This window comes from Bombus bifarius, unplaced genomic scaffold, assembly GCF_011952205.1.
Source record: "Bombus bifarius isolate JDL3187 unplaced genomic scaffold, Bbif_JDL3187 scf7180000008218, whole genome shotgun sequence".
Lineage (NCBI taxonomy): Eukaryota > Metazoa > Arthropoda > Insecta > Hymenoptera > Apidae > Bombus > Bombus bifarius.
The window spans coordinates 900,344-921,422 of NW_022884519.1; the positions used below are offsets into that span (position 1 = coordinate 900,344).

A 21,079-nucleotide genomic window follows, 5' to 3' on the forward strand; every position below is an offset into this window, starting at 1 on the left:
GATAGACTCGCGAGATTCTTCGGATCTCGTGCACGTGGATACACAATGTGATCACTAGGCGTTCCTCTTTCGATGCGATCCACGCGTTTGTGCCTAATCCATGCCCCAGCTGACCGACGTCCTATGGCTTCGACCAACTATCCAGAGCTTTGGTGAACGCACGGCTTTATTCCGCTGTCACTTGTGACCAAGTTTCGAAACGATTGCAGCTATCGAGTGAGAGGCCAGTAGACCAGAGTAGAGTAGGAGTTCGTTGAGTCGATCGAAGATTGAGTTGACGAAGATCGCGATGGTCGACATCGGTTCACGTTGATCTAGAGAAACTACGAGGTACGACTCACTATGTGTGTGTATAGTGTGTAGATGTAGTGAGGATTCGTTTAGAATAGTTTAAAATGATCGATAAATCCGTGGTGTAAGTTGAGTCCAGTTAAACTTGTGAAAATTTGTTGTTATTTCTATATTTAGAGGTAGGATCACAATAGCTATTAGTTTATTCTTTGAATAAATCTATCACACCGTTCTGAGCTGAATAATCTTTATTGCACTTTCTTACATTAGCTAGGGATAAAAACAAAAGAATATCTTAAAATTATCGATTAAATCTATCGATTATATCTAGAACTATCTTCTAGTTACTATTTATTGTAACTAGCGCATCTGCATATGGATGGCGATTCTTGGATGACTGCATCTATGTTGATTGTTCAATGGAATTGTTTCACTGATGTGACCGTATTTCGTGTAATCGAACACACAATTTCAGAAGCTTCTCCACGAAAAAAAAACTCTAGTTGAAATTTGAATCTGCATTGAACGAATTACACGTCAGTAAAACTCAATGTTATCAGTAATTTATATTAACAAAATTTAAAGATAAACAAAAGAAAAAGTAATATACGTGATAATAGTACGAAAAAAAAGAAATATTTAGATTTACGATTATCTTGCATTTATTTAGCGATTCAATTTATCTTTTCGCTATTGAACATTTCATTGTTACTTTTACAATGTTCTTTCAATGCCTTTGATCTTCAGTATTGAACATTTTTCTTATCAAAATAATCTTGTAAAAGCCGTAATCTAAAAAAGCTTTCTAAAGAAGCTCGTGAAAGCTGTGTTACAAATTTTTCTAAGGTAACTTTTACGAAACATCTTGCTCTGAAATAATTTATCGATCAAGGTTTTTAACAGCAATGAAAGTTTCTTAGTATTTTTCATAATCTTCTTGATGAACCTAATACTGCGAAACTGCTCTACTATAGGAGAATATAGCTATATTACTTTCATATTGTTCATGCAGTTGCATACGCAGCGAAAAAGTCGCAAGACAAGGGGATCGTGACAAAAGGGAAAGTAGTTTCTCGGATTGAGCAGAGAATACAGGATTCCTTTGTAATGATCCGAAGATAATCTTATGAACGTGGATATACGTCATACCTATCGATTGCTCCGCATTTCCTCCGTGAAATCCATAATTCAATTTCGATATTTAATCTAAGGGAACTTAATCTGGATACCGCGATCCGTCAAGTTAATTTTCGATTCACTTTCCAGCTGCCTGTACATTTCAAATCTCAATGCTACACTTTTAGATGAATTTTCTTTATCACACTTTTTATTTAATTTGAGGTGCATGTTAGATGTAAGTGCCCAAGAAATACTCTCGATATCCAACAATAAAGTTTATTTAATAATTAACAGTCAACAATCAACAATCACGCTTCTCGAATGCGTCTGCTTCGCTATTACACTAGACCCTTCGCACTTCGCTGTTCGAAACGAAATGAATCTTTTGTTCAAAACCAAACGGATTCTTTTCTCTGTTTCTCCTCGATATCCCCACTACGCTCGCATTTGTTAGACGTCCGCGACCGTTGCCGCGTATGCATTCTTCCGAATATTCGGCGAAAGTACCGTAGGGATATCGATGTAGCGCTTTGTGTCGCGAAGCCGTCGGAAAGTTCCGTCGCTAAGTGTCGCCACAAATTGCAAACGTTTCTTCGTCCATCATATTGTGTATGATATACTATATACAATTTTTTAAACATACTACGAAGGAAGTCGTATCACAAATCGAGATCGCATTCGCCCACGTACTGCTGTAACTTACGTACTTACTTGTAATCTATTGTAGCACCGAGATAGTATCCATATACTGTTTCAGCTTTTGAAACGTATAACGTCGTTTCCATGGCATTTTGTGAATAATGTTCTGCTGATTATGATTATGCTATCAGAGCTTAAGCTTAAGATTTAATTCATAATTACTAATCTGTTCAAACATTGTTCACCATACATCTTTTCAAACATACTCCAAAAGAAAGGCAATTCTAAATTGAGATTATACAATTGTAAATGAATCTTCAAGCTCTTTGTCTCAAATATGTCTCACATTTTATGAATAATATATATGATCTCATCTGTTCATCTAATCTTCCATACTGCTACACGATTCTCTGTCAATATCCTCCAGGAGGTCGGGCAAGGAATTTCAAAATCCATGCAACTTTCATTATACAATTTCTATCTGCCGTTATCTCTTCACCCGACCTGGAAACATCCACCCAAATAACAATAAACATTTGAAAATGTGAACCTTCCTGGATTTAACAAACATTCAACGTTCGTAGGTTGTTCCTGTGTGATCGATGAACCAGTGCACGTGAGTATCGCGGGAGACACGAGTCTTGCAAGATGAATCCATCAGAGTCGCAGCAGAATCTTCTCGCGAACGAGGCGAGAGCGCCATCGGTGCAATCTTTAAACCCGCCCTCGGACTATAGTCTTGGCCCAGTTGAGAAGCACTTCCTGCTCAGCGCGGAACGAGGTGATTGTGCCACTGTCAAAAGGTAATCCTTCGTGTCTGTCCGGAAGATAAATCGTCAGGGATGGCAACGAGAATGATGGAGGGGGGAAGGGTGCATCGATCTCGAAGCTGAGAGAATCGTAGTATCATAGAGCGAGGATCGTTGCTTGATTTCTTGTTTCGTTACTTCTGCTACTTAGCATTCGTTTCTCGAAGGATGGTATTCGAGACGACAAAGGGACAAAAGGATTATTCCTCCTACGCGACACAATGTGATTTCGTGCATACATGTCGGTAGTAATTATGCGGAATAGGGTATATTTCACCGATTTCGATAGCCTTGAAACATGTTATCAAGGTTTTATTAAATTTAGGATTTATTAAAAAAGTGTGACGAGTACGAGTTATTTGTTGAATTTTATATTTTTGCAAGCTTCGTTCTTCTTAGAGAATATTTCATGATTTTAAGTTTCTATTTGTTGAATTTGAAGTTTGTGCAGCCTTCAGGGGGACATTGTTAGAGAATATTTTATGTTTTCGAGATTTTTGCATATATAGGTGATAAATATATATTAATGTAGATTAAGTAGCTATAAGTAGAAAATAGAGCTGACGATCTAAAATTATAAGATTATGAAATAGTTGATAATGTGAAGCTAGAGATCCATAACCTATACTTAAACATTTAAAATTAAAACTTTATTATGATCGTCTCCAAAAGAAAGCAAAATTGGAAATGTAAAAATTCTATAGAAAAAATTAAACATTATGAATCAGACTATTGGAAGAGAACAAGGATCATCCAGAGATCCTCAACATCAACTGCGTGGATCCTCTTAACCGATCCGCTCTGATCGCCGCCATTGAGAACGAGAATGTTGAACTCATCAGACTACTTCTCGACTTAGGCATTCAAGTGAAGGTAACATTTTCCATTATAATTAACAATTAAACTTTACAACGAGTTTTCTTGCTCTTTTATTATGCTTGTTAATAAATCATCGATCTTTTCTCGGATACTTTTTTCTTTAAGTTACGTAATAGATAATATTACATTGTGTTGTAAATTGGCTATACAATACACGGATGATACAACAAAAATGGTGGCATATAACGCACAATAACGATAAAGTTTCTACCGGTGGGTCCATGCGTTTAAAAGCATAGTACACGACCAACATAATTTCTGCTTCTTCCTTCAGGATGCACTCTTACACGCCATAAAAGAAGAGTACGTGGAAGCTGTGGAGATCCTTCTCGAATGGGAGGAAAAAATACATGAGCCTGGTCAACCTTACGTAAGATTAATTTTTTTAGATAAAATATTCTCTCTTTCGTCAATTAATCTGAGGAAGACAAGCTAACTCGTCTCACTTGATAAATTCGTAGTCTTCCTATGTAAAGGAGTTAAGAGTTGACTTTTTCTGTATCTCCTATGTTACAATGGACCAATTCATTTCTACTGAAAATAAATTCTATAATATTTATATTTTAAAAACTTGAGATCGATATATCAGAGATTGATTTGTCGTTATTAAATTTTAGTTCCAAGATTATATGTAGATATTTTTGATCTATAGATAAAGAGCTAATGGTCTTCGTCACTCCTTTCAATTATGTTTGTGAATCTCATTAGAGATTTATTTATACAAAATGGAACTAAAATTTTGAAATTCTTCGAAGACGAGTTTGCAGAGTTTTATGAAATTTTGTGAATTTCGTAATTTTCCTAATTTAATATTATAAATTTCAAGAAAACAGATATGAAAATTTCGCTATTATAAAGCACACAAATTCATTTATTTTTCTTACCATTTTATGGATTTTTCTGCAGAGTTGGGAAGCTGTAGACAGATCATCGTCGAACTTTACACCAGATATAACTCCACTGATTTTGGCAGCACATAAGAACAATTACGAAATTCTAAAAATCCTCCTAGATCGCGGTGCCACGCTTCCCACTCCTCATGATGCCAGGTATCGTTCTACAATGAAATAGATGCATTCACAAAGCATCGTCGTTATTAATTCGTTCCATTACATGCATACACTTAGACCAAGAGTTCTGAACTTTAAACGAAAATAAATTTCTTTAATTTTCAGATTTTTCTATCTATCTATGAACAATTGTCTAAAATCGGCCAAAACAGTGTTAATTTGAATATTTTAAATCGAACTAGACCAGTTATTCTATGTTTTTTGGCTTCATGCCAATACTCATCTGCCGCTTACGGTGCAGTTATTCGATTAAACGTGCTAATTATGTTATTGTAGAAGTGGCACGTGCTGATCTCAAAACGTGCCGAGCAGTAACGTGCTTGCATTAGATTCTATTAAAAAATATGACAGCCCGAATTTGAGGTTAGATTTTTGCCTTCACTGTAATACTAATAGTATTACGCTCGTTTTAGTTACCTTCAACCAGCCTATAGACAAATTTATTCTAACTTTAAATTAATTTTCCTTTCATTCATCATTTAACTTTTATGAAAAATATCATGTTTTCAAAATTCTTTCAAAGTTTTCAAACATCTCACTCTTCTGTTTACTAACAATTTTCTACTATTTTTATTCAATTTTTAATACTCTTTATTCAATAATGTTTCGTTATCAACATCTTTCATTCGTTTCATTTTTCCCTAAGATGTGGTTGCGACGAGTGCGTGACATCCAGCGAACAGGATTCTTTGAGACATTCTCAGGCGCGAATAAACGCGTATCGCGCGCTTACATCGCCATCTTTAATCGCCTTATCATCGAGGGACCCTCTTCTGACCGCATTCGAACTTTCCTGGGAACTTCGTCGATTGAGTCATATGGAACAAGAGTTTCGTTTCGAGTATAATGTAATAATAAATTAATTTACGACCCCTTAGCATTGTTATTACAACAGCTTTGGATAAATAGTTGTATATTAAAGATCATTTACCAATTAATTCGTATATTAATTTTCTATCATAGGAGATGCGGGAGCAAACACAAAATTTTGCTACAGCCCTGTTGGATCACGCTCGTACCTCTCTGGAATTGGAGGTAATGTTGAATTATAATCCGCATGGCGAAAACTGGGAACCTGGAGAAAGACAAACCCTGGATCGACTCAAGCTTGCTATTAAATACAAACAGAAACAGGTGAAATAAGTTATATTTTTATATAAAGTAAATCTACAAATTCGATTTACAACATTTTCTTATTATAATATTATTGTATTTGTTACAACTTTGATATCAAACAACTAATGCAATATCTGCAAGATTGACAAATGAGTAACTAACGATGAATTGATAGAATTTCAGTTTCCAAATGATTAATAGTAAGTATTTTTAACGATATCTTTAATCTTTTCTTAATTTTTTGACCAAAGTTCGTGGCTCACCCAAACGTTCAACAATTACTGGCTGCTATATGGTACGACGGTTTGCCTGGCTTTCGAAGAAAAAGTATGATCGGACAGTTCATAGAGATCGGGAAGCTTGGAGCGATGTTTCCAGTGTACAGCACAATCTACATGCTCTCGCCAACGTCACCAATGGGTCTGTTCATGAAGAAACCTTTCGTCAAATTCATCTGTCACTCCTCTTCCTATGCGTTCTTCTTAAGTAAGTCTCTCTATCTTATGATCAATTTTATCTACAAAAAAGTTATCAATTTGCCTTCATTACGATTTCAGAATATTTACAACTTGTTACAAAAGTTTTATATTAATTTTATATATAAAATCTTTTTCTATTATTTTTATACATAAAATCTATTAATCTTTATATATAAAATTCTGCAATTCTGAAATTTGTTACTGAATTTCCACAGATCTAAATCTTCCTCCTTTCCAAATTCTCTCAATGATTGCATAATTTGGTACTACTAAACACTATTAAATAATTCAATAAATAACAATAATGTAATAGTTAAAATAATAGCGAGATGAACAACCTTTATGAGACAACAAATTCTACAATTCAAACTCAATAGAATGGAAAACAAATTTATCGTTGTTCTAAAAATAAGAAATCAAATTAACATTCGACTTCTAATTACGCGTTGGAAAAGAACAAAGTTTTCGCTCAGCTTCTCCGCCAAACCTTTCAATGAAGGGATGGCGGTTAAAAGAATTAATTATTAGAAATTTAGTTATAATGAGCAACGAGGACTCGAGCTGATTGGAATTTGCGTTAGTGCTTCTCGGGATGGCGTCACAACGTATCGAGTACCTGGTAATCGAATTATTTGGGAACGCCTGGATGCACGAGATACTGGCCGGATGGAAGAGACGGGAACGTGGCTGCATTCCTGGTTTCGTCGAATCCGGTGTCATCATCTACGTAATCAGTAAACAGACCTTGATGAACGCTTGCTTAAAACAAGAGAAAGAATCAATATTTCCTCCCTTACGTTATTTTATTTTACTTTAAAAATTGTTTATGTGCAGTTTGGTTTATTGTCGTTTATTTTAGGGTGATTAACGAGTGAGATAACTAGCTTAAATTTTTTAGGTCTGGTAATAGGCGAAATGAGATCATTATGGTCGGATGGGCTGCTGGAGTACATATCAGACCTTTGGAACATAGTGGATTTCATTCAAAATATGTTTTACGTGATTTGGGTAATGTTACGAATAACCGCATGGATTGTAGTTCAGGTAATATATCTTTTTCTACTTTCTAATTGTTAATGTGACCATGAAAAGAAAGTTACTCTTATTACGTACCTTATAGCGTCTTTTTTAATATCACGTTCTACAAACATGAACTAATAGTACCATTTAATTTAATCGAAGATATAATGATTATTCTATATCATTTGTGTAATAGAGGGAATACTGGAATGGCCTAGATCCTTGGTATCCCAGAGACCAATGGCACGCCTTCGACCCTATGCTTCTTTCTGAGGGAGCCTTCGCAGCTGGTATGATTTTCAGGTAACACAGTATTATCCAGATTTACTCATTTACGATAATTTACTGAAAAAATGAAATTCTGAAAAGAATGATTACCTGAAACGATTGACTGAAAGGACATTCTTTTCCTTTTTATTAGAAAAGATCATTTCTTCTTAATTTAGTGATTGCAGTGACACTGCAAACCAAATAATAAAATATTTGGTTGAACGAAGGTGAGGTTAATTTTGAAATGAAAACTATAGCCTGTTTTCAGTTTTTTGAAGCTAGTTCACATATTCAGCGTGAACCCTCACCTCGGGCCACTTCAAATTTCCCTGGGGAGGATGATAATAGACATTATCAAGTTCTTCTTCATTTATACTCTGGTGCTGTTCGCCTTTGGCTGCGGTAAGCTGCTTTCTCACGTTCATTTATTCACTGTCCTTGAAATTCGTTAATCTATTTCCAAACTAAAGATATCACCTTGCTTTAAAAATTCTAAAATTCAAATGTTTTTATCATTATTAATGATAAAAGGATTAAAAAATGGAAGGTCTTGCTTAATTTAGGAATGAATCAACTAATGTGGTATTATGCGGATTTGGAGAAACAGAAGTGTTATCATATGAAGGATTTTCCGGATCTACCTGATTTTGATAATCAGGAGAAGGCTTGTTCAATTTGGAGACGTTTCGCCAAGTATGTAACGACTATAACAACCACGTTAAAAAAGCAGAAAAGATTATCTGACAATTTTACTAAATTCCTTGTGGCTTTTGTAACTAATATAATCACAAATTTTTATTTTCTCAACAACTATTTTCAGTTTGTTCGAGACATCGCAGTCGCTGTTTTGGGCCAGTTTCGGTATGGTAGATCTGATGTCGTTTGATCTAACTGGAATAAAAAGCTTCACCAGATTCTGGGCGCTTCTTATGTTCGGTTCTTACTCCGTCATAAACGTCATCGTGTTACTGAACATGCTTATTGCCATGATGTCTAATTCCTATCAAATCATCTCGGTACAATATATTATAAGATATTTTTATTCAGAGTTTATTCTTATTAAATAATCAATGAATCATTCGGCTAATGTAATTCGTAGGAAAGAGCTGACACTGAATGGAAATTCGCCAGGAGTCACTTATGGATGAGTTACTTCGAAGACGGTGACACTGTGCCCCCTCCATTTAATATGGTTCCAACCGGCAAAACGTTCAGTAGGATCATCAAGTGCGGGAAGACCGGGCGGCAAACCAGATCTTTGATTGTGTGTACATACTTCAATTATTACTGTTCTAATTTAAATGATAGAATGAAAGATAATTATTATAATATTACGATTGTTAAATGTAACAAGAATATTACGGAAAGTGAAAGGAATAAGAAAAGTGGAATGTAGATACAAAAGAAACTTATATTTAGAAGTAAAGTAGTTTAATAAAGTAGTAACATGAAATAATGGAACTTTGGACTTAATAACAAAAGATGTAGGAATGAAGAGACTTAAAGGATAAAGAAAATTAAAAATGTGAAACGATTAGGAGCAAAGAAATTCGAAGAAGAAGAAGAGATATAAGGAAAACAGATGAAGAGTCATAAAAAGGGAAGAAACGGTTAAGATTTCAAGGACGAAATATTTAAGTATAAAGGAACTTAAGGATGGAAACTCTTGAATACAGTTGAATTTATTGTTAAAGACAGACAAGATTTTTTTTTTATTTGGAAGTAGTTTACAATCAATTCTCATTGAGTATTATAAGTAAATTATTCTGGCGTAGTACTATATCATGAATAATAAATGATTATCATTTGTTTGGTTCTAGCTGAATCTAATGTTTAAATCTGAAGGGTAATGTTTAACATAAGAATTTAGAATTGTAATATTAATGTAGTATCGTGAACGAAAGGCTTAAGAGATATCGGGCGAACTATAAACAATGTCGCGAGAAAGCCGAAGTGCCGACAGGCCCAACAATGTATCGTCGGTCCTTCAATCGAATAGTTTCGCGGAAAAGGCTTGCGTGACTCTTGTTGCGGTGAGCGGTTGTAAAGCACGTGCGTGGTGGGGCCAAAACAAAAGGCATGAGACTAAGACAAAAGACAAGGGGTTACTAAGGGACAAAGACGAATTAACAGTCAGTGTGAGTTGAGAAGTCAGAGAGTGCAAACTGCATTGTCGAGAGAGAGCGTTTGATCCGTGGTGATCTAGTTGTCTTAATTATAATACGTTATTGTGATTAGTTCACGTTAAACAACCATCGTTTCCTGTTTAACCAACATCTGTTAATCCGTTTATTAAATAAACGTTTATTAGATAAACTGAATGTAGTAAAGATCATACAATTTTGGGGACTCGTCCGGGGTTGGACAAGACAGAAAACGAAACGTTTAACAGAACTATTCGTACTAGTTTTGGATTTGCCTGTAATCGGTGCGATAGGAGACGATATCGTTGACCGTTGAAATTAGTGTAGTGTTGAAAAAATAAAAAATGGCAAACGTTGAAGACGAACAATTATCAAGTGAAGAAAGTTTGACGCTGGAAGAATTAAAGAGTGAACTCGCATACCAATATCCCGTGCAAAGTCAGCATTGATCAGCAGGCTGAATCGAGCGTGTAAGGCTGGACAATCGAATCTTAAGGGATCAACAAACGGTGAAGGGTCAACAAACCAGCGAGGCTCAGGGAACGTGCAGAAAGCTGAGCGCGATTGAGATGAAGACGAAAACCTCGAGAAGCTGAGGACGAAAGAGTTCAGAGCGCGTCTCGCTAGTTTGAGATTAAAAACAACGGGCAGAAAAATTGAACTACGCGCACGGCTGCAAGCGGCCATGAATGAAAACGATACATCGTCAGAAGAAGAAAGTGACGACAAAGGTGAGAATGAAGGCAATAAAAAAGACGTAAGAGAATGCAGGATAGGCACGCGGGGGTGCACCAGAACTGTGACAAATGCTATCGAAAGGCATGTGTTGGTTCGACATTGAGCTTCAAAGACAACGAAGACGTATTAGAGTCGTTCAGTGGTGATAACAGTTGAGCGACAAATGTCGAGCGATGGTTCGAGTCGTTCGAGGAAACTGCAGACATGTGCATGTGGTCAGAAGAACAAAAGGCGATTTACGTGAGGAGACTGCTGAAAGGATCAGCAAAAACATTTGCGAGTTTCGAGTGCCATGCTAGAACTTCACAAAGGATATAACCTAACAAACGCAAATATGGTACCCCGCTGGGAGTAGCCACCAACATGTTATATTATTATACCACTAAGCTATAATATTTTACCAAATGTCCTACTGGACAAATTGTAAAATTTAAATAAATAAATAAATAAAAAAATGCTCGGCAAAAAAGTGACTTGGCATGAGCTGAAGAGAGGGCTGATTAAAAAATTTTCGAAAAATAATAGTCGACAAGTGCATCAGAGGCTCAGAGAAACGAAAAAGAAGTGATGAAGCATGTTTGGCTTATATGTACCGCATGCTTGAAATAGCCAGCCTTGTAGATATGGAAGAGGAAGCAAAAATAGAATACATTATAGACGGAATAGTAGACGAAGAAAGCAACAAGTGTACACTGTACGGTGCTATGTCAATCTGTGGCGGATCGGTATCAACAGGACGCCGACAGGTCGAGGCATCAACGCGGCGCAACACCTCCCGGGCGATCCGCGGGTACCAACCGCCAACACTAGAGGGCTACGACGACAACGAGTCTGTCTGTCTAACTCGCTAGTGGTCGAATATACGAGCGACTGATATAAATACCGTACCTAGCGAGACTCCCTCTACGTCTAAGGCAGGGACTACCGGGCACAGCCTTACTGACGAGTCCGCCGGTAGTCCCGGGACGGAAACACTCTCTCTTTCTTTTCATCCGCCTCAAATCAAAGCGTTAAGGAAAATGTTAATTATGTACGAGGAACAGAAGTGTTGCAGAGCAAAGTCGATCAAAATTGAAAACAAAAAGCCCAGTCATTCTGGAGATGCAGTGAAGAAGACAAGATGTTACAATTGCGGTGACAAAGAGCATATGAGTGTAAATTGTCCAAACAAGTCGAGAGGCCCTAAGTGCTTTAAGTGTAGAGGGTACGGACACATCGCATCGAAGTGCGACAACCTGAGCGAGTCCCCTAAAGAGGTCTGTAGTGCATGGCGATTGTTACAGATGAAGTGTGGTAAAGGCGTTAAGATCGCCTTCCTCGAAATTTCGAATTGACCGCGCTGATAGACACCGACAGCGAATTAACTTTAATACGAGCGAGTGGAGACGACACGGTCGGTTGCGATGAAGTTTTCGTAGAATGTACAGAGTATTGTGCGAATTGTACAGTCGAATAAATAAAGCCTAGCGCTAGTTTTAAGCGGCGAATGAAAAGCGAGCATGAGGCGGTTACGAGAAAATTTCAGGTAGTGCGAAGGCGAGCTATCAATTCGACCTCTTGTCGGTGAAGGGCGTTTAACAAGAGATGCAAGAAGGCGACAACATACAAGACGGGGGCGCAGTGAAAGTTTTGCGAAATGACTTCCACGGCGGTTGATCATATGAAATGGTGGGACATTGTTGAAATTAGTGGTGCGAGTGAAACTAGCGAAGATGAGAACATCTGAGGGCAGATGTAATTGTCAAAATGGTCGAGTGTAATATCGTAGACGAAAGGCTTAAGAGATATCGGGCGAACTATAAACAATGTCGCGAGAAAGCCGAAGTGTCGACAGGCTCAACAACGTATCGTCGATTCTTCGATCGAATAGTTTCGCGGAAAAGGTCTACGTGACCATAGCCATGAGTGGTTGCGGAACACGTGCGTGGTAAGGCTAAGACAAAAGACAAGGAGTTGCTAAGGGACAAAGGACAAAGACGAAAGGACAAAGTCAGTGTGGGTTGAGAAGCCAGAGAGTGCGAAGTGTGTTGTCGTGAGGGCGTTGGATCCGTGGTGGCGAGAGTTGCGAATTAACTATCTAGTTGTCTTAATTATAATACGTTATAATTAATTATAATATGTCTTAATTATAATTATAATACGTTATGATTAGTTCACGTTAAACAACCATCGTTTCCTGTTTAACCAACATCTGTTTAATCCCTTTCTTGTAAATAAACTAATTGTAGTAAAGATTCTACGTTAATGTTCGCGAAATCGCCACTGCTGAACTAAAAGAAATCTTTACAAATAACTTCCAGAAAAAGTCCAGAGAAAAAGCGTTGGCAAGACATGACACGGTGATGCGATTGCTCATCAGACGTTATGTTACTGCGGAACAAAGGAAACGGGACGAGTTCGGTATCACCGAAGACGACGTAATGGAGATCAGACAGGACATTTCCACGTTACGATACGAGCTTATTGATATACTTCGACAAAATGGAATGAGAACACCAACACTCGACAAACAGGATGCCGCACGTAAGATCCAAATTGCTTCCGCCATATTGTACCTTCAACCATTCCTGTTTCATTATTTTATTATGCAATCCATGAATATTATTTGATATCTATGATTCATATCTTAGATTACAGCGATAAAATATCGAAAAATTAGTTATACTCGGTTGTGCTTTTAAATTTACGATTGACAATATTAGAATGAGTTCATGTGATTATTGCTTGTTGTTGTTCGAGATATGATAGCTATTTACGTTATATTTCACAAAAAAAAAAGTTCTGAAACATGAATGGTTTATCTTTAATTGAAAACGAACATTATGTTTGCAGTAGTTGATATTACATTATCCAGGTGTATGTATATACTATGAAGCTTTGATATGAGTAATTTCTTCAAAGAAATATAGAAATATGTACTCACTCATCTCCTCTTTCAAGATATAAAAGATATAGAAATATTCACGTTAATATTAACACTTTGTGGACTGCAGACGCGAATTCGCGTCTTACATACTTCATGCGGCATAAATATAAAATGTAAATGTTATATAAATGTTAATGCTATAAAAATATTAAGTACCGTTAAATAAAACAGTAAAGAAAGCAATTTGTGCTATAAACAAAATGTTACTATAGTGTTTGTAATTCCTTGATCAACGTAAAAAGTCGTATTGAAAAGTTTTTCGCCAAAAAATCAGAGAGGTTCTGGAAGAATGGAATATTCAAGTTGCGTGAAAGATGGAGAAAGATTGTGAAACAAAATACCACGTATACATATTAAAATTCAATAAATGTATATCGAATCGAAATGTAAATCAGAACGAACTCTGCGAGGGACCATTTGAATCTTTTTAACCACTTCGAAAATACACAGGAATTCAAACTGTATGCTTGTCAGAGCATAAGTGTAAAGAACTTGAGAAAGATTATAATTGTAATATCGAAAAATAAGGATAGAAATTTTTTTTTCGATTACTTACAATTTATTAATATTAAATTGAATATACAGATATAAATTGGACAGAGAACGATATTTATTTAACGGAACTAAATGCATATATCAAATAACTTTACAGTTATTTGATCACTCTCGTCACAACGAATCTAACACACACACTCTCTCTCTCTAACAACTCTATCAATTCTCACGACTCTACTCTTCGACCACTCGAAACCTCTAACGACTCTACTCTTCGACAACTCGAAACCTCTAACGACTCTACTCTTCAACGACTCAATTAGCTCTGCTCTTCGCCAATACAATCCTGCCCGGTCGTGCTCGCTCTTGCTCTCGTCCTCTCACACACACACACTTTTCGGCTCACATACTTTGGCCTCTCGATTCCTTGAAATATGAAACCGTACCTCTGTTTTGACACTGCTTATCCTTTCTCGCGTCGCTGTTACTAGGCGCTCTTGGATGTAAACAAACCACGAAAGACGACGTACACGGTGCTTTCTAATTTCAACCGATCTCTAATTCAAATCTATTCTACGATATTACATAATTTACCTAAAAGACAAATCTTTTCTGTCGCGTAAGAAAGTAAATCAACTAAAATGATACAAGTAATATGGCTAATAAAGTGCGGATATTTATGCAAAATGATATTTTTTATAAACACGTCTAAAAATATCTAATGTAAACAGAGACACTGAATATTGTTGCAAACATATGTGCATTTTGTATTTGTAGATGTAAAAAATCCGCAACCTGCTATTAATAATAAATGACAATCAATAATAATTGTTTTCATTAGTATCTGGCAAGAAAGGTCGTGTGATGGAACGTCGATTGCAAAAGGACTTCCAGATCGGTATAGTGGAGGGTATCGTGAACGCCGTGATCCAGAGTGAGAAGGAACCTAAAGATGTGTTCAGTCAAATCGCGAAGGCTATTGGTCGTAAGAGTAGCGGAAGCAAGAAGAAAGACTGGAACGCCATGGTCCGGAAGAACACATTCGTAAAGGATCCTATTGGTAGCACGACCGAGGCCACTATGAAACAAACGCGACGCAGTATTCGTAGGCACTTACAAACTCAGAATTCGGACCTGGCCTCGTTAGATCCTAATCGTTTGGTTGATTACAATCCTAATCTATTGGAAGTATCACCGACCACGAGGATCGCCTACGCGAAATTCATGATAGGTCGGGCAAGACCTATTCCAGAGCAAAAGGAGGAGGGGGGTAAGTGTATCTCTTTTTCTATACTAATGTCCACCTTATTATTATTATTCATAGAAATAATATTTATAGTAATAAAGTTGAAGCTTCCTAAATTCTAAAGCTTAACTTGGACACAGCTCCTTCGTGCAGAGAAGCGATCCATGTCCTTTAGCTGACCTTGTAAAATCAGCTCACTACAGTTGACGCAAAATTAATTATTTAAAAAATTAGGTATGAAGGAAAATCATTCTTCTCTGACTGTCTCGGACATTTTTATATTTTTCTTATTCCTCCCTTTTTTTCTTTTTTTTTTTAATAAGATGTTAGCTTCTTCTTATATCTTGGGACTAAAACATAAAGCTTTTATCAAATAAGTGGAAATACAAAAATTCTTTACATAACATATTTGGAAAAAAATTATTCAAATGAACATTATTCAAGCATGCACCGTTGTAACCCTAAAATATTAATTAATTTGGATTTTAATTCGAATAGTTCTTAGTATTAATTGCATACAATAAAGTACATTTGTAATTTTATTTTTTGTTGACTGTAGAAAGTAAGAGTGATGTTGAAGGATCGCAAAAATCCGTTCGAATTGTAACCGAGCCTGTCCATGCAACGCCGATCTTGAAAAAGACTCTACTGAAATCTTTGAGCAGTGGTAGCTTGGAGAAAGGTGGAGAGAAAGCAGTTTCAATAGAAGTTAGGGCACCGTCGCCGATTCCCGAGGATCCGAAGGAAGGAGAGGTTGGAAATTCACCTCAGGGCAAAGCTGGTTTAGCGAAAAACTCAACAGATACAAAACCATTGCCGGAAAAAGAGAAAGGAGATAGGAAGAACACCGAAGACGAGGAGAAAAAGAAAAGGGAAGAAGAAGAAAAGAAGAAAAAGGAAATGGAAGAGGAGAAGAAGAAGAGAGAGGAAGAAAAGAAGAAGGATGAAGGAGAAAAGAAAAAGGAATCGAGCAGCGAGCCATCAAAACCTGCGGCGCCGGAAGATAATGTTCCGGTAGCTACGACAAAATTGAGGGGAAAATCGAAGGCAACTGGCCAGATAATGGGTGGATGGATTTAAATTTCCTTATTTAGCAGGAAATTTGTTTAACGAGTGAAGACATTGGTAATTTAATTGTCTTATAGTTATGAGTTCCAGTTATAATAATTTACAATGATCGAGAAAAGAGACACCGTTTTTATTCTCGTATCTATCTTTTTCTTCGTGTATTATTACTTTTTTCTGAGAAAACGACATATAAGTAATTGTCATTCAACGACGACAAGACAATTAATTTAATTCTTTGACACTAATTAATTTATTAAGAAATTTAGATTTATCTCGATGATTAGATATTTATTTGTAGGCTATATGTGATTTTATCTTTTACATTTTTTCTTCTTTAGTATTGTCTGATTTGTTATAAGTTTTAGTTATTATCGAGAATTAATGTAGGCGTGAGATAAAATGAACGACAGACAGCAAAACGAACAATATTGTAGAACAGTTTTAGAAACAAATGAACATTCATTCACGAAATTCATTGATTGATTCATGTTTTTTATTCGTATACACTTAGCATGCTGCCAACGTATGTACTTTCGATTCTCTCGACTTTCGCATCGAATAGAAGCTTTAAGAGGCGATTTTTTTAAACAAACTTGTACGTGATAATTAAAAAAAATAATAATTCTTTCTCTACATAGCAATTTATAATTAGCTCTATATGTATATTGGTAGTATAAAAAGGAATAAAATAAATTAATGTAATTTAATCAGGAATGGATTTTTCCAGTTATTTCCTTGTGTCACGTTATACATTTGAAACATAATACTGATAAAAACCTGCAAATGAAAATTATTTTGTTGTTAATATTTATATGTAAAAAATACTTCCCTCTCTTTCTCTCTCTCTCTCTCTCTCTTTCTCATACCCTCTCCTGTTTCTCTGCGTTTCCATTTTAGTGGAGATCTTATTCCCTTTCCTTCTATTACTTATTTTATCTTCCTATAACGCAAAATAAATATTTCGACGATTGTAACTACTTATATAAAAGGTATAAAAAGATAATACGAAAATATAAATTATATATTTTTACCTCCACTAATTCACCCACAAGCAACGTCTTCAACATACGTTTTGCATCTAAAGAATGTCCAAATTCGTCGAATGCACATGTTGCATCTTGTCCTGCATACTCTTCCAATAACTCTTTTCCGCCAGGATGCTGAAATCAATTTTAAAACTTTGATTAAGATTTCCAGCATGAAGAATTACTCCTAACGTGTTGAAAAATATTTTCAATTTTAATGCTACAAGTTTCTCAATGTCCCCTAAATACCATATTGCAAAAAAAATTATTCAAAGATATCTTCTCCTTTTCCCTACCTGATAATTTATAATTAAATAAATGTAATTACGATTTACTTTATTTTTCATTTATTTTGAAGATATTTTACAATCGCTTTTGCAATCTTTTATAATTCTCTTTATATCTTTGCTCGCTTACCTTATGTTTGTAATCGGTCACGTCATATACCATATCATTAATGACGATCCAGAGGCTCCCTTCGTTTTTTCCATCGTGTTTCGCCACTTCTTTCAACGAATATCTTGGTAATTCGTTCATTTTTTATAAGAAATAAAGAAATAGGTTTCAAAGTTTTCTTGTCTAATGAATTTAATTAAACAATTTCAGAGAGATCCATCCTCTTCCAACCTCGACTGTTGAATGGAGGAATATCAGTTAGCGCGATTTATTTTGAATGAAACAAGGAAAAGGTACACAGACGTGATCAACTTCGCATATACGATAAACCAAGATAACACATGTCACGTCTGAGAGATTGGGAATTTCAAGAGGAAAACTATTATATTTTCAGCTTTATCTGTGTTGTGTGCTAGGAAATTCGATTAACTAATCTGACTCTTTCGATGATTTTGTAACATTTTTTTTTTATTAACTGGGGAATTCCTGTACTATTTTTTATACTTCTTTAATTTTTTGCTTATTTTATCCTCCTCTAATAATTTTGTTAACATTACGCCTTTAATATTTCGTTCTTCTTCTCATTAACACGATTAATAAATTAACCAAAATTTTAATTATTATTTATTTATTTTATTTATTAAACTTAGTCCCTGCCTTTCGGCTTTGGACGACTTCCGGTTTACATACTTTCTTACATTACTACTTAAGTCACCTTGCAGTACACTTATGCTACCTTGTAATACAACATATGTTACATTGCACTTTGTTATACTGCCCTAACCCTTCTGCCTGTCGTTCTTAACCAAAATTTTAATTAATCGCACAGTGAAAAGTTCTTTAATCAAAGAAAGGTAAAACGATATTCCGAATATCGATATTCAAATTTAATGTACGTTTATAAATAATAATACAGTATAAGATTTCGAAAATTGGAAAAAATTGTTAAGAAATGAAAAAGATGTAAATTATGATACTCTGATGCAGCGATGATTGTATGTTCTATTTAAGTCGTGATAAAATAAGATTACATCTGGATTTTGTTATTGAAACAGCAAATATATATAATCGACGAATATACTTAATAGATAACAGAGGAATGTTACTGATGACTAAAATCAGTCGAATTTTATACGATCTATTCTTAAGTAATATTTCTTGTTGATAATTTACTCTTATATAACTACTATTGATGTGAAATAATTATTCTGAAGAATCGGAGGTCATTATGAAGATTTACGTCATACATATATGTATAATCGTTACAATAAGAAATACGACACGAAACACAGCGAAATATTTGCATTAAAAACCTGATAAAAGATCAGTTACTTCGTTTATAAATTTTTGGTTCTTCAAAAAAGTTAAATATTTGAGAAATAACATATTCATGATATTTTTTTCGTTGTAGGTTTATTCTTAAGGTAATTCAATATTTTAGAATTTCGAGTGATTCTTGAGAATTTAAAATATTCTATTTATCATAATTATATCATAAAAATATACAAGAGTAGAAGATCTAAATAGAATTATTTATTTATTATTGTTAAGGTATGGAGAGAATTTGAAGAGGTATTACAAAGAACTTTATTCGAATATTCACATAACGTTGCTCGCCACGTGAGTTACTCGCCGGAGGCCTAGAGCACAAGATTTCACACTGCGCATTGCTCTCTTTCCTCAACGGTGGCCTAGACTATTGTGCGACGCTCACGCACATACTAGGGAGAGGATACATACTTGTGTGTGTTTTCGCTCTACGTTCCCTCACTCTCACTACAATACAAATGTACTATATATTCAACAATTACAATTAAATTGTATTTTATAATGATAATTCAATTATTATTTAATAATTATGATTTATCGATAGTAATAATTATTTAAATAATAATAATTTTGTTTAGATATTCTACTCCTGTATCAGGTAACTTTTCATGGTAATTAATATTTGTAGATGAGCTACAATTTGCAAATATTCCTTTAAAAAGTCGGCTGATTTTCAAAGATGAATTTACTTCTGTTAATTAATGAAATTTTTTATTCAAAGAAAAATTCAATGTAAAGAAGTTGCAATAATATTTGATCAAGAAACTTGTTGAACCCTATGCTATTTTAAAAGTAATGTCCCAAGAAATTTGCAAACTGAGTGCAAACTAAAAGATTGTGATAACGAATGTTATTAGTATCCTTATTCAATGATCTTGATCATTCTTACTGACTAAATTCCGAAAGAATTTACTATCAATAAGAAATACTATCAATTTACAATATCATTAAATGATATACAGATGTAAATTTCCAAGCCAAGATAATTGTGTTCATAATATAATATATTAAATAATTTTTGGATATAAATAATCAGTAATAAATAAAAACGATTTTTTATTTAAATAATCTTCAAATAATTAACATAAATATTCGTTTAAAAATATCGAAGCAGATGAAATTACGAATATACATATATCATACTACAACACAATTAAATAGTAAGAATAAAAAAGTTCTAAAAACTAAAGATGATAGTAGTAAGATAAGATAACAATAGTTGGAGATTAAATAGATAAAATATTAATTAATCATGTAAGACTGCCCTAATTGGGATATGGCTAACCTGTACCATATTACCCTTTTTTTTTAGCTTTATCATTAATTTCTGTTAACGTACCCAGGGACGGACTGGAACTTAAATTTTTACTGGGAGATTATCGATATGATCGATTTTTACTGGTCCTGCACTTTTAGTTCATTAATTAAATTTTATGTACAGCGATTACCAATCCCTACCGACTGACCTGAAGTTTTCCAAGCTCTCCAATGGGCATCTCGGTCCTGATGTCTAGCATACATGTTTTCTTATTGTTTACGACAATTAGAAAGAATTTACTGCTATAACTTTATCCACATTGTTCTTGGTACAAAGATTAAATTCTACGTAAAACGGCCTCAAATCTCTACCAGCCCACCGAGAATTTTCCCTAACTCACGAAACTTCGCTTCTGATAGTGCCATATAATTTATTCTTTAAAAATTAATTTTTACATATTTTTCCACTGAAAATATCAAGATCATCTTAACTCAAAAAATTTAATTTGTTCCGAATCTTATTAAAATTCTTTTAATAAAACTCTATTTTTTTGCTAAGTTTAAGATAATATACATACATACATTTTATATGATTTATTAATCTCTAACATTTTTGCATTGATTGTGCTACTACTGCACTGAATCGATAATGTCACATGCGATACAAAAATGGTATGGAGGATCAGGTAAACGTGACACGAAAAAGCATTGGATGTCACGATGTCATCATAGATGTCACGTCTATTCCGTACCTCATTGATGA

The 21,079-nt window shown here is 34.8% G+C and overlaps 2 protein-coding genes across 2 annotated transcripts; one reads left to right on the forward strand and one right to left on the reverse strand.

Annotated features, from left to right (window-relative positions):
* Window positions 1-193: 193 nt before the first annotated feature.
* Window positions 194-16,919, forward strand: LOC117211153 (transient receptor potential protein). The gene is made up of 18 exons (XM_033454787.1): window positions 194-330; window positions 2,634-2,852; window positions 3,587-3,731; window positions 4,012-4,107; window positions 4,644-4,786; window positions 5,454-5,655; window positions 5,771-5,941; window positions 6,175-6,409; window positions 6,984-7,136; window positions 7,301-7,446; window positions 7,619-7,725; window positions 7,961-8,094; window positions 8,256-8,385; window positions 8,513-8,708; window positions 8,792-8,956; window positions 12,875-13,097; window positions 14,837-15,265; window positions 15,801-16,919. The coding sequence occupies exons 2-18, from the start codon at window positions 2,698-2,700 to the stop codon at window positions 16,319-16,321; spliced, it is 3,351 nt and encodes a 1,116-aa protein (XP_033310678.1). The 5' UTR covers window positions 194-330; window positions 2,634-2,697; the 3' UTR covers window positions 16,322-16,919.
* On the reverse strand, window positions 16,781-18,011 carry LOC117211164 (cytochrome b5-like). Its single transcript, XM_033454807.1, has 4 exons — window positions 17,752-18,011; window positions 17,341-17,469; window positions 17,176-17,249; window positions 16,781-17,086 (listed from the first exon to the last, which is right to left on the reverse strand). The coding sequence occupies exons 1-4, from the start codon at window positions 17,869-17,871 to the stop codon at window positions 17,050-17,052; spliced, it is 360 nt and encodes a 119-aa protein (XP_033310698.1). The 5' UTR covers window positions 17,872-18,011; the 3' UTR covers window positions 16,781-17,049.
* Between the last annotated feature and the right edge of the window lie 3,068 nt (window positions 18,012-21,079).

Excerpts from the sequence above, each read along its gene's own strand:
- LOC117211153 (XM_033454787.1), top strand. The coding sequence starts at position 2,698 with ATGAATCCATCAGAGTCGCAGCAGAATCTTCTCGCGAACGAGGCGAGA. Across the intron at positions 8,957-12,874 it reads GGCAAACCAGATCTTTGATT|AAAAAGTCCAGAGAAAAAGC; the intron begins GTGTGTACATAC and ends AATAACTTCCAG. Across the intron at positions 15,266-15,800 it reads AGAGCAAAAGGAGGAGGGGG|AAAGTAAGAGTGATGTTGAA; the intron begins GTAAGTGTATCT and ends TGTTGACTGTAG.
- LOC117211164 (XM_033454807.1), bottom strand. The coding sequence starts at position 17,871 with ATGAACGAATTACCAAGATATTCGTTGAAAGAAGTGGCGAAACACGAT. Across the intron at positions 17,250-17,340 it reads TTGTGGGTGAATTAGTGGAG|GAAGATAAAATAAGTAATAG; the intron begins GTAAAAATATAT and ends TTTGCGTTATAG. Across the intron at positions 17,087-17,175 it reads ACGCAGAGAAACAGGAGAGG|GTTTTTATCAGTATTATGTT; the intron begins GTATGAGAAAGA and ends TTTCATTTGCAG.